Genomic DNA, 16,881 nt, shown 5'->3' with positions numbered 1-16,881 from the left:
GGGGCACAGGGTGCTGAGCCCCAGCCCAGCCTGGCTGGAGGGAGCTGGGGGGGGACTGGAGGGGGCTGGGGGGGGCTGAAGGGGGTTGGGGGGGCTGGGGAAAGCCAGGGGGGCACAGGGTGCTGAGCCCCAGCTCAATTTGGCTGAGCTTTTTAGCTCAAAGTTCTAGGAAGGCAAACCACGCTAAGAAATGAAGGTCATGGGGAACACTGGCGGGCAGGGCCTCACTAAAAGCCACACAGGGAACACGCCATCGATGAATGCCAGCGCGGCAGAGAGGTCAGAGGTTGCCAGGGCCGGGCAAGGGGCCTGGGTGAAGGTGAAGGTGTGGTTTTCTTTGGGGAACTGTGGTTTTCCTTTGGAGCTGTAACCTGTGGCCGTCCCTGGGGCTGACTGAGAACCTGGCTGGGCCGTGGTCGTGACCCATGAAGCCTGGACCCGGCTGCGTGGTATGAGCAGTGCCGGCCACAATGGAACGCCTTTGGCGTCCCGTGGAGGACACAGGCCAGCAAGCCCGGGGCGGGGCCTTGCGAGGGTCACTGTGCCCGGGCTGCCCTTGGCACTGCGCTGATGGAGCCATGCCCAGGGAGGAAGGTGGGTGCAGGCGCCCGCACCTACCTGTGGTGGCCAGGCCCTGCAGGCCCTCACCAGCCCCTCCCTCGTACACGGGGAGCACAGAGACCAGGTACTGCGTGCTGGCGGTCAGGTTGTGAAGCTCCAAGGATGAGGTGGCCCCCTCCACCAGCAGCTGGACAGAGGGCCGCGTTGGGCCAGGCCGGGCAGGTGCAGGCAGCAGGGATGCAGGACAGAGCGTAGGTTCAGGGACATAAGACACGCACCCAGGCCCAGGCATTGGACACACCCTCCCAATCCAGCCCTTCTGACAGCGAAGCCTCGGGCACCAGAGCCCACCTGCCCCCGGCCAGCACCACTGCTCCCCCTCCAGCCCCACCCATGTGTTCAAGGAACCTGCCCTTCACTCTGGCCCCCTTTGTCCACAGGACCTGGTTATCCGTGGGCTCGATTCCAGTGTTCAGCCACAGCTCACCAGACCCCGAGCGTGGCTGGCAGGGCCGCCAGCTGCCATCTGGGGTGGGTGGGGTACCGGGCTCTTACCTCCCTGGGGATGCTGCCCCTGGAAGATCGCCACACAACCAGATACTTGAGGGGAGGCTGCGGGGCCGGAGTCCAGGACAGGTGGAGGCTGGAGGAGGTGACCTGGGAGAAGTCCAGGCTGGCAGATGCAGGGAGAGGGGGCAGGGCCGACACGGGCGGAGCCTGTGTGGCTGTGGGTAGGTAGGCCACCATCAGGACCCAAGTCCCCCATGGCCACTCAGAGAAAGGAAGGAGAGCTGGCCACAGGCTAGTCCACAGCCCCGGGGGGTGGGGCAGGCTCTGCCCAGGCCCCTACCTGGGCTCCTGCCTGGTGTCCTGCCCTGGACCTTCTGGCAGATAAGGCGGCTGAGCAGGCCAGCCAAGGTGGCCAGCTGGGGGAAGTCCAGCACATTGTGGACAGTGATGTCCAGAGGCCAGGATGCCAGGAGCTTCAGTTCAGCCTCGTCCGCATTCTTCACACCTGCTTGGGGTTAAGAGGGTTAAGAGTGTGGGGCTGCCTGCCACCTGACCTTCATCCTCCTCCATCCAAACAGGATTAGGTGGGGTACCCTACCAAGCCCCCCAACATAGGAGAGGGAGGAATCAGAGCCCTTAGAGAGGGAAGCTGGAGCCAGGGTCTTCCAGCCTGTCCAGTGAACCTTGAGCCTCGTGGGGTGGTCCCACGAGGGAGGGACGTGGTCCCGGGCCACGGATACACGGCACAGTGCTCACGAGTGAGGGACGTGGTCCCGGGCCACGGATACACGGCACAGTGCTCATGAGTGAGGGACGTGGTCCCGGGCCATGGATACACGGCACAGTGCTCATGAGTGAGGGATGTAGTCCCGGGTTGGGCCATGAATACACGGCACAGTGCTCATGAGTGAGGGATGAGATCCTGGGCCACGGATACACGGCACAGTGCCCCCGAGGGAGGGACGTGGTCCCGGGCCACTTCCAAGGTCAGGTCAGAAGCCAGCAGGGTGAGGCCAGGGTGTCAGCTCTCCTGGCTGACCCAGGGCCAGGGAGACGTGGCTCACCCACAGCGAAGACGTGGACGTCCAGGTCCCTGAGGACACGGGCAGCTGTGCTCACGTCGTCCTGTGACTTGCCGTCCGTCACCACAACCACCACCTTGGCGGCCTCCGGCCGGAGACCTGCCACCCGCCGCAGGTTCCAATCCAGCACATGGGTCAGGGCGAGGCCTGGGGAGCAAGACACTGGGCGGCCTGCAGCAGCCCTGCCCCGGTGCCCTGCCCCGGTGCCCTCCTCCTGCAGCCCTGCCCCGGTGCCCTCCTCCTACAGCCCTGCCCTGGTGCCCTTCCCTGGTGCCCTGCCCCGGTGCCCTCCTCCTGCAGCCCTGCCCCGGTGCCCTCCTCCCGCAGCCCTGCCCCGGTGCCCTCCTCCTGCAGCCCTGCCCCGGTGCCCTCCTCCCGCAGCCCTGCCCCGGTGCCCTCCTCCCGCAGCCCTGCCCCGGTGCCCTGCCCCGGTGCCCTCCTCCCGCAGCCCTGCCCCGGTGCCCTCCTCCCGCAGCCCTGCCCTGGTGCCCTGCCCCGGTGCCCTCCTCCCACAGCCCTGCCCCGGTGCCCTCCTCCCACAGCCCTGCCCCGGTGCCCTCCTCCCGCAGCCCTGCCCCGGTGCCCTCCTCCCGCAGCCCTGCCCTGGTGCCCTGCCCCAGTGCCCTCCTCCCACAGCCCTGCCCCGGTGCCCTCCTCCTGCAGCCCTGCCCCGGTGCCCTCCTCCTGCAGCCCTGCCCCGGTGCCCTCCTCCCGCAGCCCTGCCCCGGTGCCCTCCTCCCGCAGCCCTGCCCCGGTGCCCTGCCCCGGTGCCCTCCTCCCGCAGCCCTGCCCCGGTGCCCTGCCCCGGTGCCCTCCTCCCGCAGCCCTGCCCTGGTGCCCTGCCCTGGTGCCCTCCTCCCACAGCCCTGCCCCGGTGCCCTCCTCCTGCAGCCCTGCCCCGGTGCCCTCCTCCCGCAGCCCTGCCCCGGTGCCCTCCTCCCGCAGCCCTGCCCCGGTGCCCTGCCCCGGTGCCCTCCTCCCGCAGCCCTGCCCCGGTGCCCTCCTCCCACAGCCCTGCCCCGGTGCCCTGCCCCGGTGCCCTCCTCCTGCAGCCCTGCCCCGGTGCCCTGCCCCAGTGCCCTCCTCCCGCAGCCCTGCCCCGGTGCCCTGCCCCGGTGCCCTCCTCCCGCAGCCCTGCCCTGGTGCCCTTCCCTGGTGCCCTCCCCCGGTGCCCTCCTCCTACCCCTTCCCCCCAGCGCCTCCTCTGAGGGCATCCGCTGCCCAGCTGGGCAGTGGGGAGGACCCAAACAAAGGCAGGGTCTGATCGGAGAGCTATTGGCTTCCTGCCAGACCCAGCCGGGCCGCGGTAAAGGAGGATGCAAACAGGGCTGGGAGTCTGCACAGCACACATGCTCAGGGCCAGGACACCGGGACGGAGGCCAGACAGGACGGAGGCCCGGCAGGACAGCCACAGGCCGCACAGGCCTACCTGTGAAGGTGTTTCCTCCCTTGTAGCGGAGGCCGCGCACGGCAGCCAGCACCTGCTCCCTGGTGCGGAAGGCACTGAGCTCCCACTCTGTCCGGGGGTCCCCGCTGTACTGTGTCAGGCCTGGGGAAAGGCGCCCGGCAGACAGGGCTGAGTGCAGCATGCAGCAGACAGGGCTGAGTGCAGCGTGCAGAATGCAGCAGACAGGGCTGAGTGCAGCGTGCGGCATGCAGCAGACAGGGCTGAGTGCAGCATGCAGCAGACAGATGAGTGCAGCATGCAGCAGACAGGGCTGAGTGCAGCAGACAGGGCTGAGTGCAGCGTGCAGCAGACAGCTGAGTGCAGCATGCAGCAGACAGGGCTGAGAGCAGCATGCAGCAGACAGGGATGAGTGCAGCTTGCAGCATGCAGCAGACAGGGATGAGTGCCGCATGCAGCAGACAGCCGAGTGCAGCATGCAGCAGACAGCTGAGTGCAGCATGCAGCAGACAGATGAGTGCAGCGTGCAGAGTACAGCAGACAGGGCTGAGTGCAGCAGACAGGGCTGAGTGCAGCGTGCAGCAGACAGCTGAGTGCAGCATGCAGCAGACAGGGCTGAGTGCAGCATGCAGCAGACAGGGCTGAGTGCAGCATGCAGCAGACAGGGCTGAGTGCAGCGTGCAGAATGCAGCAGACAGGGATGAGTGCAGCTTGCAGCATGCAGCAGACAGGGCTGAGTGCAGCATGCAGCAGACAGAGCTGAGTGCAGCATGCAGCAGACAGGGCTGAGTGCAGTGTGCAGAATGCAGCAGACAGGGATGAGTGCAGCTTGCAGCATGCAGCAGACAGGGCTGAGTGCAGCATGCAGCAGACAGGGCTGAGTGCAGCATGCAGCAGACAGGGCTGAGTGCAGCATGCAGCAGACAGGGCTGAGTGCAGCATACAGCAGACAGGGCTGAGTGCAGCATGCAGCAGACAGCTGAGTGCCGCATGCAGAATGCAGCAGACAGGGCTGAGTGCAGCATGCAGCAGACAGGGATGAGTGCAGCAGGCAGCAGACAGATGAGTGCAGCATGCAGCAGACAGGGCTGAGTGCAGCATGCAGCAGACAGCTGAGTGCAGCATGCAGCAGACAGGGCTGAGTGCAGCATACAGCAGACAGGGCTGAGTGCAGCATGCAGCAGACAGCTGAGTGCTGCATGCAGAATGCAGCAGACAGGGCTGAGTGCAGCATGCAGCAGACAGGGATGAGTGCAGCAGACAGCAGACAGATGAGTGCAGCATGCAGCAGACAGGGCTGAGTGCAGCATGCAGCAGACAGGGATGAGTGCAGCAGACAGCAGACAGATGAGTGCAGCATGCAGCAGACAGGGCTGAGTGCAGCATGCAGCAGACAGGGATGAGTGCAGCAGACAGCAGACAGATGAGTGCAACGTGCAGAGTACAGCAGACAGGGCTGAGTGCAGCATGCAGCAGACAGGGCTGAGTGCAGCATGCAGCAGACAGGGCTGAGTGCAGCATGCAGCAGACAGGGCTGAGTGCAGCATGCAGCAGACAGGGCTGAGTGCAGCAGACAGGGCTGAGTGCAGCATGCAGCAGACAGGGCTGAGTGCAGCAGACAGCAGACAAGGTGGCATGCAGTGTGTCCACATGGCCCCATCCTGACCACGGCCAGACCACAGCCTGGCCGAGCCCTGACCGTGGCCCGTGTGGACTGCTAGAGTTCTGGACAGATGGCGGCTCCTCCCACAGACACAGCTGCAGGCCCAGAGCTGACGCAGAAGCCTCCAGAAGCCTCTGGAGTTGGTCCAGGAGACCAGCTCGGCAGCTGCAGCTGGCACAGGGCTGGCATGAGCCACTCAGAGCAGGTGCCCGGTGGCCCTCCCGAGGGAGCCCCAGGGACGAGGCCCAGCCCACAGAGGGGCAGCAGGGGGCAGAGCTCACCTACTTGGACTTTGTCAGGCCCAATCTCAAAGGGTTCGATGACACTGGTCAGGAAGTCTTTGACCTGCTGGAAGTGGCTGTGGCCGACGCTCCAGGACCCATCCACCAGGAAGACCATGTCCGTGGGAACGGGGGGTGTGCAGCGGAAGTAGGGGCCAGCTAGGAGCAGGAGGGGGTGGGTGAGGCCTGTAGCCTCCATGGACCCCGAGCGTGTGGGCTTGGCTGTGGCCTCCCCTCCAACGAGGAAACAGCAGGGATTTTGAGGACCTTGGGTCTGACCAGACTTGGAAGATCTCACAGAACGCTGGTCAGCGGCAGTGCATCTAAGACCTCCCCAAAGAGAGCTAATGGCCTCAGTGGCCGCCCTACCCTCCAAGGTCCTGCCAGCCGCTACTGTGCGGTACCTCAGCTGAGGGGCTCTGAAGCCCAGGCTGCCCATCCAGCTGCCCCTGGGTCCCCGCCTGGACTGGGGCAGGTCAGCACTTCCCACAACGCCATCTCCTCTGGAGATGCAAGGCCGGCGGCTCCAGCCTTCCTGACAGCGCTGGTGGCTGAGCCCCAGAGCCAGGCTGGCCCTGGGGCTGCCTGGCCCGGCCAGCACGGTGACACCTCTGCGGCGGGCAGACTGGTGGTGGTGGCCCCCGCCGTGGGCCCGAGTTCCGGGCACAGGGTCTGCACCAAGGCACTCCTGAGCTGTTGGGAGACGGGCAGGGCCCTCCCCCTGAGGACACTGAAGGTCACAGACAGCCCTGGGCCCACCGCAGAGCCGCCCCACGCACCCCACGCACCCGGCCTCCCCCTCCTGCCGGTGGAGGCTGGGTCGTGGCTCCGGCTCTCCAGGTCTGGAGCAGGGCCCTGGGACTGGCTCTGCTTCCGGCTCCTGACCCACACTGCGCACTCCTGCGGGAGGACACAGCCCACCCGCACCTCAGCACCCGGGCTGGCCAGGCGGCCGCCTCCGGTGCCCAGGCTGGAGTGAATCCAGGCACTCAATGGGCGAGCTTCAGTTAAAGCTAGACCATACAGTCAGGAGGAGAATTCCGGATGCAGGGTGGGCCATGGGCCACGCATGCTCCCTTCCCCAGGGCTCACTTTCTCTTGGCTTGGGCGGATGAACAGTGGGTAGGTTTAGTGGTGAAGCGAAAGTGACGCTGGGCTGAGGAGCTGGCTCCGGAGTCGGCTCGAGGTCTGGGCCCCCCAGAGAAGGGCTGGGCTCCAGGGCGGGTCCTGCAGGCCTCCGGCTGCTCCTGCCCGGGGAGTTCCTCTTCAGAGCGTCGACTGCAGAGAGAAGGGCTATCAGGGTCCTCTGCGGAGGCGCAGAGGGCCTGGGTGGAGGCCATGCACACCAGCCTCCGAGGAGGACACTGCCGTGGGCCCCAGGAACTGTCCCCGGGAAGTGGGCAGGTGACAAGACCCCAAGACATCTTGTGGGCAAGCTGGGACCTGACCCAGGGCCTGGGATGAATCCAGGGGCATTTCTCCCTCGCCCCCCACCCAGCCTGGACCAGCAGGGGACAGCAGACTTACTCACAAAATCCCTTTGCACCAGCAGCATAGGCCCAGAGCCCGTGAGCTCGAAGATCTGCAGCGTGTAGCCCTTGGAGGGACTCAGGCCTCCCACAGTGGCCTTCGGGGTCTTGGTGGTCAGCATGACCTCCTGCTCCGAGTCCCCTGGGTGGAGGTGGGAGAGCGGAGGGTGCTGTCCACTGAGTGTGAACGTGCGTGCACACGTGTTCACTCGCATGTCTTCATAGAGCACACCACACGTCTGTGATGTGTGCTTGTGTAGCCACGTGTTCTCTGCATACATGTGTGAGGTAGATGTGTTTGTGCGAGCATGCATACACATGTGCTGTATCTGCTCACTTGACTGTGGTCCTCTGAGCACTGGTGTGCATGTGTGCGCACACATGCCTGTGGTGTGTGCTTACGTATCTCCGTGCCTTGAGAGTGCATGCGTGGGTGATAAATGGTGTCCGTGTGTGTGTACATACACACTGATTCTCACATCTGTGTGGGAGCATCGTGGGGTGTGTGCTCATAGTCTTCTGGCTGTGTCTGTGCCTTGTGTGACCGTGTGTGCCTGCATCCATGTGCTGTGTTCTCATGCGTGTGGGGGCATGTGCACATAGGGTAGGATGCCCTGCAGGTCTCCCTGGAGGCCACGGAAGAGGAGGGGTGAGGACCGGTGGGAGGTGGGGATGACTGGCTCTCCCGGGAACTTTCAGGAAGGAAAAGGGCTGCACTGCCCGCAGAGCCCTCCAGGGACCCCGCCTCCCCCCGCACCCACATGGCCCGCTGGGGGCCCACTACAGACAGAGCTGGATTTCAGCGTTAAACACAAACCGCTCCAAAGAGGGCCCTGTGCTGCTCCAGAAGTCAGAGCCAGGAGCAGCCTGGCATGAGCTGGCGAGATGCAGGCAGCACCGCAGAGGCACACCGGAGCCTCGGCCTCAAGCAGCAGGAGGGGAGTCACACTCGCCCCTTGGAGGAAAGCAGCCTGTGCTGACCCCAGCTCAGCTCCCCTCCCTGACCCACCCCTGGGGCTGACGCTTGTGCTCCTGAGCACACGGGGTAGAACAGGCAAGAGGGCACCTTGCTGTACTGACGGCTAACTTGGCTTTCTTTGGTCTGGGATTCAGACAGGGTCTTGTAGCCCAGGCTGGCCTGGGCTCACCATCCTGCTCCACCTTCTGAGTGCAGGGATTACAGGTGGCCCCACCACAGCCACAGTTGGCTTTTGGGGGCATTGGCCATGTGACTGACACCCCTCCCGTCCTCTCCAAGCGTGGTTGTGACTGCACAGAGAAGATGCTCCCCGCCAGCCACGGTGCAGCTGCCTGCAGCGGCTGTGGCATAGCTGTCCTCGCTCTGGGTCCACAGTCAGACCGCAGGCAGCAGAGCTACTCTTCCCACGCCCGACGCGGCCCCAAGGCACAGTTTCCCCCAGGTCTGCCACCTGTGCAGGGCTGGGGCGGGGGAGATGCGCTCAGCTGACCCTGGTATTTATTTACTCAGCAAGCTGGCCTTGCTCAAATCCTTCTTTGATGTGTGGGCACCATCACAATTTGTAGGCAGCATCCCTTTCACATCTAGGAAATCCACACACTGTTGGGAGGTGAGCAAGCCCAGGGGAGGCCGACTGGGGTGCCATCATGGACGGGTTTCAGGAGAGGGTCAATTGGGGTGCCGTCATGGTGGTTGCTCCTGAGTAGGAGGATGTAGCCCTGTTTTCTCTCTGCACTGCACACACTGCAGGCCCTTGTTACATGCCCAGCCTCTAGAACCATGAGCCAAGTGAGCTACTCTCACCATTCTAGAAGCAGAAAACAAAGTAGGACGCGAGTCCTGCCGTGTGCTGTGTGAAATGTCCCACGACCGTCAGGATGGATGCAGCACCCCGTGGAGGTGGGGTGCTCTGGGCGGGGGCAGCTCCAGGTGCAGAGCAGCCAGGGTGTGAGTGTGCACGCGCGCGCACGCACGCACGCACGCACACGCGCAGTCCCCAGGGTGCCACTAAGCCGCAGGGCCGCAGGCCCGGGGCACGCGGCCGGCAATCGAGGGAAAGGGGACGACGGCTGTTGAGGGAGACGGCCTGTGGACTCGGCCGGGCACCGCGGCCATGCCCGGCACCGGAGCCCAGCGCCTGCCTGAGGCGCACGCGCACTGAGCACCCTCGCCGCCTGCGACCCGCGCATGCGTCCTGCGACCCGTCGCGCATGCGTCCTGGGCACCTCCGCCTGCGACCCTCCGCCTGAGGCGCACGCGTGCTGAGCACCTCTGCCTGCGACCCTCCTCCTGAGGCGCATGCGTGCTGAGCACCCTCTCCTGAGGCACATGCGTGCTGAGCACCCTCCCTGCCTGGGACCCTCTCCCCTGAGGCGCACGCGTGCTGAGCACCCGCTCCCCCGAGGCGCATGCGTGCTGAGCGCACGATCCACACGTCACCTGCTGGAGCCCCGCTGGGAGGCGCGGCCCTGCCACGTGTCCACCGCTGGGAGGCGCGGCCCTGCCACGTGTCCACCGCTGGGAGGCGCGGCCCTGCCACGTGTCCACCGCTGGGAGGCGCGGCCCTGCCACGTGCCCCGGGTGGGGCGGGTGACGCCCCAGTCTGCACGTGGAGGTGCTGGCCTGGGGGGCGGGAGCTGAAGAGGAGGAAGGCGCAGTGCCCTTACCGGCCATGGGCTTCACCTGGACGCGGTAGCCGCGGCCGCTGGCCTCCGACTCGCTCCACTGCATCTGCAGCCGGTCCTCGGGCAGCACGGCCAGCCGCAGGCGGCCCCTCGCTGCAGAGAGGACGGCGGGTCAGCACAGACCCCGTCCACCGAGCGCCCTGAGGACGCCCCGGCCGCGGGGAAGCTAGCCGGGAGCGGCGTCCGCTGCCACCCCCGCGGCGCAGGGGAATGGATCTGAGGACCACGGTTCAAAGCCAGCCCTGGGCGCTCCAACCAACCACAAAGGGCTGGACGTGGAGCTGGGCTCAGCCTTGAGTAAAGAGAGCGAAGGGACAGCGCCCAGGCCCACCCCTAAATCACCCCCAGCCAGGGTCAAGACGGTGCCCTCGGGAGCCCTCGCCGTCCCCGAGGCTCAGAGCTGCCCACCCGCCCTGGCGAGGCCGCTGGCCGCTTCCCTGCTTCAGACTCGTCACGGAAGTCACAGCACAGCGTGGCCCGCAGGCCCCGCCGCCCGTGAGCCCCTGCGGGTGAGCGGCCCTCCAGGAGGCCCGCAAAGCACCCCATGGAAGCCTTGGCCGAGCACGTTGGCCGCCACCAAATGCAGTGTCCGCGCGTGCCCGTGGGCCGGCAGCCTCAGCGCTCACGCTGGGCCACTCCCGCGGCGGAGGAGGGTGCGGCCCGGGCTGGCCTCCGAAGCTTCCGGGCCGTGGTGTGAAGGGCTGCTTGTGGAAAAGGAGGGCAGAGATGGCTTCATTGTAATGGGATACAGCCGGCCACAGCCAAGCGGGCCCGGGGCAGACACAAGGGTCCATTCAGAGTGGGGCGCACTCGAAGCATCTCCAGATGCGTCCCGCTGCCTGGGGGTGCCCACTGACAGGCAGGACTGTGTGGGGGCGGTGGGGCGCTGGAAAGCCAGCTGTGGGGGTCCCTCTCCTGCCCATGAGGAGCCTTCTGTTCCCCTGCCCTTGCCTCGTCAGGGTTCCCTCAGCTCACCCCGGTACAGGGACAGCGGAGGACGGGAGGGGTGAGGTCAGGGGCTGTGGTCAGCAGAGGACGGGAGGGGCTGTGGTCAGCAGAGGACGGGAGGGGTGAGGTCAGGGGCTGTGGTCAGCAGAGGACGGGAGGGGTGAGGTCAGCAGAGGATGGGAGGGGTGAGGTCAGGGGCTGTGGACAGCAGAGGATGGGAGGGGTGAGAAGATCAGGGGCTGTGGACAGCAGAGGACGGGAGGGGTGAGGTGGTCAGGGGCTGTGGACAGCAGAGGACGGAAGGGGTGAGAAGATCAGGGGCTGTGGACAGCAGAGGACGGGAGGGGTGAGGTGGTCAGGAGCTGTGGTCAGCGGAGGACGGGAGGGGTGAGGTCAGGGGCTGTGGACAGCAGAGGACGGGAGGGGTGAGGTCAGGGGCTGTGGTCAGCAGAGGACGGGAGGGGTGAGAAGATCAGGGGCTGTGGACAGCAGAGGACGGGAGGGGTGAGGTGGTCAGGGGCTGTGGTCAGCAGAGGACGGGAGGGGTGAGGTCAGGAGCTGTGGTCAGCAGAGGACAGGAGGAGTGAGGTGGTCAGGGGCTGTGGTCAGCAGAGGACGGGAGGGGTGAGGTCAGGAGCTGTGGTCAGCAGAGGACGGGAGGGGTGAGGTCAGGGGCTGTGGTCAGCAGAGGACGGGAGGGGTGAGGTGGTCAGGGGGCTGTGGTCAGCAGAGGACGGGAGGGGTGAGGTCAGGGGCTGTGGACAGCAGAGGACGGGAGGGGTGAGGTGGTCAGGGGGCTGTGGTCAGCAGAGGACGGGAGGGGTGAGGTCAGGGGCTGTGGTCAGCAGAGGACGGGAGGGGTGAGGTGGTCAGGAGCTGTGGACAGCGGAGGACGGGAGGGGTGAGGTGGTCAGGAGCTGTGGTCAGCAGAGGACGGGAGGGGTGAGGTCAGCAGAGGACGGGAGGGGTGAGGTCAGGGGCTGTGGTCAGCAGAGGACGGGAGGGGTGAGGTGATCAGGGGCTGTGGTCAGCAGAGGACGGGAGGGGTGAGAAGATCAGGGGCTGTGGACAGCAGAGGACGGGAGGGGTGAGGTGGTCGGGCTGTGGTCAGCAGAGGACAGGAGGGGTGAGGTGGTCAGGGGCTGTGGTCAGCAGAGGACGGGAGGGGTGAGGTCAGGAGCTGTGGTCAGCAGAGGACGGGAGGGGTGAGGTCAGGGGCTGTGGTCAGCAGAGGACGGGAGGGGTGAGGTGGTCAGGGGACTGTGGTCAGCAGAGGATGGGAGGGGTGAGGTCAGGGGCTGTGGACAGCAGAGGATGGGAGGGGTGAGGTGGTCAGGGGCTGTGGACAGCAGAGGACGGGAGGGGTGAGGTGGTCAGGGGGCTGTGGTCAGCAGAGGACGGGAGGGGTGAGGTCAGGGGCTGTGGACAGCAGAGGATGGGAGGGGTGAGGTGGTCAGGAGCTGTGGTCAGCAGAGGACGGGAGGGGTGAGGTGGTCAGGGGGCTGTGGTCAGCAGAGGACGGGAGGGGTGATGTCAGGGGCTGTGGACAGCAGAGGATGGGAGGGGTGAGGTGGTCAGGGGCTGTGGACAGCAGAGGACGGGAGGGGTGAGGTCAGGGGCTGTGGTCAGCAGAGGATGGGAGGGGTGAGAAGATCAGGGGCTGTGGTCAGCAGAGGACGGGAGGGGTGAGGTCAGGGGCTGTGGTCAGCAGAGGACGGGAGGGGTGAGGTGGTCAGGGGCTGTGGTCAGCAGAGGACAGGAGGGGTGAGGTCAGGGGCTGTGGTCAGCAGAGGACAGGAGGGGTGAGGTCAGGGGCTGTGGACAGCAGAGGACGGGAGGGGTGAGGTCAGGGGCTGTGGTCAGCAGAGGACGGGAGGGGTGAGGTCAGGGGCTGTGGTCAGCAGAGGACGGGAGGGGTGAGGTGGTCAGGGGCTGTGGTCAGCAGAGTACGGGAGGGGTGAGGTCAGGGGCTGTGGTCAGCAGAGGACGGGAGGGGTGAGGTGGTCAGGGGCTGTGGTCAGCAGAGGACGGGAGGGGTGAGGTGGTCAGGGGCTGTGGTCAGCAGAGGACGGGAGGGGTGAGGTCAGGGGCTGTGGTCAGCAGAGGACGGGAGGGGTGAGGTCAGGGGCTGTGGTCAGCAGAGGACGGGAGGGATGAGGTGGTCAGGGGGTGGGGCGTGCTGTGGGTGGCAGGGATCCTAACTTGGAGGTCACCAGCCTTCCGTGGTGCCCAGAAGGCAGATGCAGACAGGAACAAGTAGTGGACACCACTGTAGAGTGACAGGTGCCAGGAGAGGCATGGGCTGCCTGGCCCAGGAAGCAGTGTAGGGCATGAATGGGGCCTTGAGGGACCCAGGGAACGCCGGAACTTGCCTTCCAGGAATCTGCCTGGGCCAGCAGGGAGGGCCTGGCACAGAGCCCTGCGTCCGTGCATGCCCCTCTGCTCACAGAGGACAGAGGGCCTTTCTTTCTGGGGAGGCAGCCCTCAGTCCAGTTAAACCCTGACTACACTGCGGGACCGGGCTGGAGGGGAGCGGGGGGGGGTGGGGGGGGGGGTGATGGAACGCCTCTCTTCACGCCAGATGTGTGCTGCCTGAAATTGTAAGGCCTTTGTGGAATGATTAAGGGAAACACTCAATGGAGAGTTAAATGAAGAGTATGTGGCCAGCCTGCACAGAAGCACAGAGCACACAAAAGCTTATGAAGCAAGGCTGAAAGACTACAAGACCAAAGGCCAGAGGCCAGAGGTCAAGGCCAAAGCAGAGGACTGGCCGAGAAGCCCTTCCTGCTTCAGGTCTGTTGTCACCAGGGCTCTTAAGCAGATCTCCCTTCGTGGGGAAAGGGCCGTGAGGGGAGGTGGGGGGCAGTGGCCAGGCCTGCCAGAGGTGCGTGCACGTCCCCAGGCTCCACTCCTTACCTCGCCCTTGCCCGCGGGCCAGGGTGATGCTCAGCCACATCCACGCCCACAGGCAGAGGCGGGACACTCCCGGGCTCATGGCGTCTAGCCTGAGGGAAGAGGTCGTGCTTCGTGACAACAGGCCAGGGCCCTGGGCCCCCGGGCCAGCGTGGCAGAGCAGGCCTGCTCCCAAGAGGCCACGAGCAAGAGAGGCCTCGTAGTACACAGCAGTCGCTGCCAGCCTCAGCCTGCGCTCAAGGCAGAACTGACGCCAGACCCAGTTCAGGTGACACAGGGTGGGTCCGGGGCACCCTGGCCAGGCAGGAACGGGCTGCGGCCATGCCGACTGGAGATAACCAGAGTGCACCACCTGCCATCCGTCCCCAGCACTGAGAGCCCTGTGCAGGCGAGTTGTGCCTCCAGACAAGGCCCAGCTCTGCCCCTGCCCCTTGCTTACCCAGGACAGCTGAGGACGGAAGGGGCATCCCCGAGTCCTCCCCAGTGGCCTGAGGGACCCGAGCCCCTCTCCTGGAGGCCCCCCTCATTGCACAAGCCCAGGCCTCCAGCAGTGGCTTGCTGGGAAACACACCCTCTGCCCCCACCACGTACCTGCCCCCTTCCACACTGAAGCGAGGCTCCAGTACTGAGGCTCAGGCAGCCTCGGGGAGGTGGCCGTGGGCTGAGGACCTGTGACCGGGAAGCACAGGCCACGTGAGAGCCCTCCCAGAGCATGGCCCTTCTCCATCTGCCCACCGAAGCCAGACTGTTGCTACCACCGGTGAAGGGGTCAGTACAAAGCCCCTTTCTGCTGGACCTCCCCCCCCTGCAGGCCCCGAGCCTGCGGCCGTGGCTCCAGCGTGCCCAGCTTCACCTGGCTGCACCCAGGGACAGCGCCCATCAGGGCGGCCCTGTCAGACCTGAGGTTCCCTTGGGGCCCAGGGCCGCAGGCACCGCACCCACCTCCTGCTCCACAGGCAGCGTCCCTTGTTCCTCAGGGCCATCTGGTTCCATCTGCTGGATGTGGCCACGTGAAGTATGAAGCTTATGAAAGGCTCTCTCTCTTAATGTCACCGCCCCCCTTCACTCCGCCTGCTGGCATCTGGGGCACCCAGATGGGAACAGCAGTGACACACGCCCCACCACCACACATACACAGGCAGGGGTCCTGCCAGGCAAGGAAGCTGAGGAGACACAGCCAATCATCCCCATCCCGTCTCAGAGACACTTGGGGCAGACAGTGTGGCTCTCGGCAGAGCCGGGGGGCGGGGGGCGCGGGGAGGTCCAGGGCAGCAGCCACCGGCTCAGGGCACCTCTGCTTTCCCCCAAGACCCTGTAACTGCACTCCTCAGGCTCAAGCCCACACTGCCTCCTGCACAACTCCCATGTGCTTGGCCCAGTGGTCTGGCTCTTGCTGGTTCCCACAGGCCAGATCCATGGGTGAGGACCCCCCCTCCCCCAGACAAGGCTGTCCTGCAGGTCCCCACGGACCTCATTGCTGGGCAGCCTGTCTTCCTGTCCTGGGCTCATCCACAGATCTTTACATTTCTTTATTTGGTTGGTTGTAGGGCTTGAACTCTGGGCCCGGGTGCTGTCCCTCAGCCTTTCAGCTCAAGGCAAATGCTCTACCACTTGAGCCACAGCACCACTTCCAGTTTTCTGGTGGTTTATTGGAGATAAGAGTTTCATGGCCTTTCCTGCCCAGGCTGGCTTTGAACCGCGATCCTCAGATCTCAGGCTCCTCAGTAGCTAGGATGACAGGTGTGAGCCACCGGTGCCCAGCTCCATAGAGATCTTGAGAGCTACTTCCTTCTCTACTCCAGTCCCCATCCCCTGGGGAAAGGCAGGCTGCTACCTGGCACAGAGGACCCTCGTGATGCCATCCGACCATAGGACACCTGGAAGTCACCTGCAGCCCAGGCTGCCAACCACTGGCAGCCCACGCAAGGGAAGCTGCGGCCTGTGTCCCTGGACCCTATCCGGCCTTGCGTCGAGACCTAGCAGGGTCCACAGCCCTGCAGATGGGTGCTGCTGAACTAGACCAGCCCCCCTTGCACCCCCACTGGGGCTGGGAAACTCAGCAGCAGGTGTTTGTGTTTCATCTGCATGCCAGCAGTCCCGGCTCACCCGAGGACACCTGGAAGGAACACACAAGTCCTTACTCAGCAGTGGATCACAGCCCAGAGGTGCGGGACAGGACCTGTGGGGCCATGGACCCCATGGTGAGGCCCATCCTGCCAGCTGCTGCCAGTGGACAGACCCGGGTAGAAGTGGCATGGGTGAAGGGCATCCTGAGGGCAGCCAGGTGGGGCGTAGGGAGTTTTACAAAAGAAGATTCAGCTGGGCACCAGTGGCTCACGCCTGTCATCCTAGCTACTCAGGAGGCTGAGATCAAAGATCGCAGTTCAAAGCCAGCCCAGGCAGGAAAGTCCGTGAGACTCTTACCTCCAATAAATCACTCAAAAACCGGCAGTGGCGGCGCTGTGACTCAAGCAGTAGAGTGCTCGCCTTGAGCTGAAGAGTACAGGGACAGTGCCTAAGACTAGAGTTGAAGCCCCCTGACCAACAAAAGGAAGGAAGGGAGGAAGGAAGGGAGGGAGGGAGGGAAGGAGGAAGGGAGGGAGAAAGAAGCCAGGTGCCAGTGGCTCACGCCTGTAATCCTAGCTATTCAGGAGGCTATCTGAGGATCGCAGTTCAAAGCCAGCCCAGGCAGGAAAGTCCATGAGACTCTTATTTCCAATAAACCACCAGAAAACCAGAAGTGGTGCTGTGGCTCAAGTGGTAGAGCGCTAGCCTTGAGCTGAAGAGCTGAGGGACAGCGCCCGGGCCCAGAGTTCAAGCCCCATGGCTGACAGGAAGAAGGAAGGAAGGAAGGAAGGAAGGAAGGAAGGAAGGAAGGAAGGAAGGAAGGAAGGAAGGAAGGAAGGAAGGAGGGAAGGTTGGTTCACGGCTGGAGCAAACCAGAGGCTGGCTTCAGAAACGGCCATCTCTAGTGGTCAGCTGGCCTCAGGAGCTAGCCCATAGGTTAGAACCTCCTCCATGCTTACCCCCGACCCCTCACTCCAGGGCCCCCAATCACCCAGGGCCCGGGACACCACCTTTGTGTTGAATGGCTGCTCCGGGGCCAGACCATCTGAAGAGGGCCCGGCCCACACACCCACATCCCTGTCCTCTGGGGTGAGGAACGGGTCCAGCCTGGGCATGGAGGTCTGCAGAAGGGCGTCCTGCTCAGCTGGGGGATGCAGGATGCTGTGCACTCAGGTCCCAGAACCCACTCCTACTCCACACCCTGCTCCACCTCCAAGGCTGTCAGGTTTCTTGGAGCAGCAACACCCCTTGTTAAGGG

At 65.0% G+C, this 16,881-nt stretch overlaps 1 protein-coding gene across 1 annotated transcript in view; it reads right to left on the bottom strand.

Annotated features, from left to right (window-relative positions):
* The window catches only part of Col20a1 (collagen type XX alpha 1 chain), a 51,287-nt gene extending 34,549 nt beyond the window's left edge, over positions 1-16,738 (bottom strand). The window contains exons 1-14 of the mRNA XM_042672220.1: positions 16,583-16,738; positions 14,456-14,549; positions 14,148-14,225; positions 13,560-13,850; positions 10,322-10,399; positions 9,678-9,788; positions 7,030-7,173; positions 6,655-6,780; positions 5,503-5,688; positions 3,583-3,702; positions 2,136-2,300; positions 1,424-1,576; positions 1,117-1,286; positions 619-748 (exon numbers count right to left, since the gene is read on the bottom strand). Of these exons, the coding sequence (XP_042528154.1) occupies positions 619-748; positions 1,117-1,286; positions 1,424-1,576; positions 2,136-2,300; positions 3,583-3,702; positions 5,503-5,688; positions 6,655-6,780; positions 7,030-7,173; positions 9,678-9,788; positions 10,322-10,399; positions 13,560-13,850; positions 14,148-14,225; positions 14,456-14,549; positions 16,583-16,738 (2,002 nt within the window). The remainder of the gene's footprint in view (positions 1-618; positions 749-1,116; positions 1,287-1,423; positions 1,577-2,135; positions 2,301-3,582; positions 3,703-5,502; positions 5,689-6,654; positions 6,781-7,029; positions 7,174-9,677; positions 9,789-10,321; positions 10,400-13,559; positions 13,851-14,147; positions 14,226-14,455; positions 14,550-16,582) is intronic.
* Positions 16,739-16,881: the final 143 nt, after the last annotated feature.

Source organism: Dipodomys spectabilis, unplaced genomic scaffold (assembly GCF_019054845.1).
Source record: "Dipodomys spectabilis isolate Male_0828 unplaced genomic scaffold, ASM1905484v1 ptg000691l, whole genome shotgun sequence".
In the NCBI taxonomy this organism is placed as follows: domain Eukaryota; kingdom Metazoa; phylum Chordata; class Mammalia; order Rodentia; family Heteromyidae; genus Dipodomys; species Dipodomys spectabilis.
Note: the sequence above shows the minus strand (reverse complement) of the source record. Positions and strands in the feature narration are given on the sequence as shown.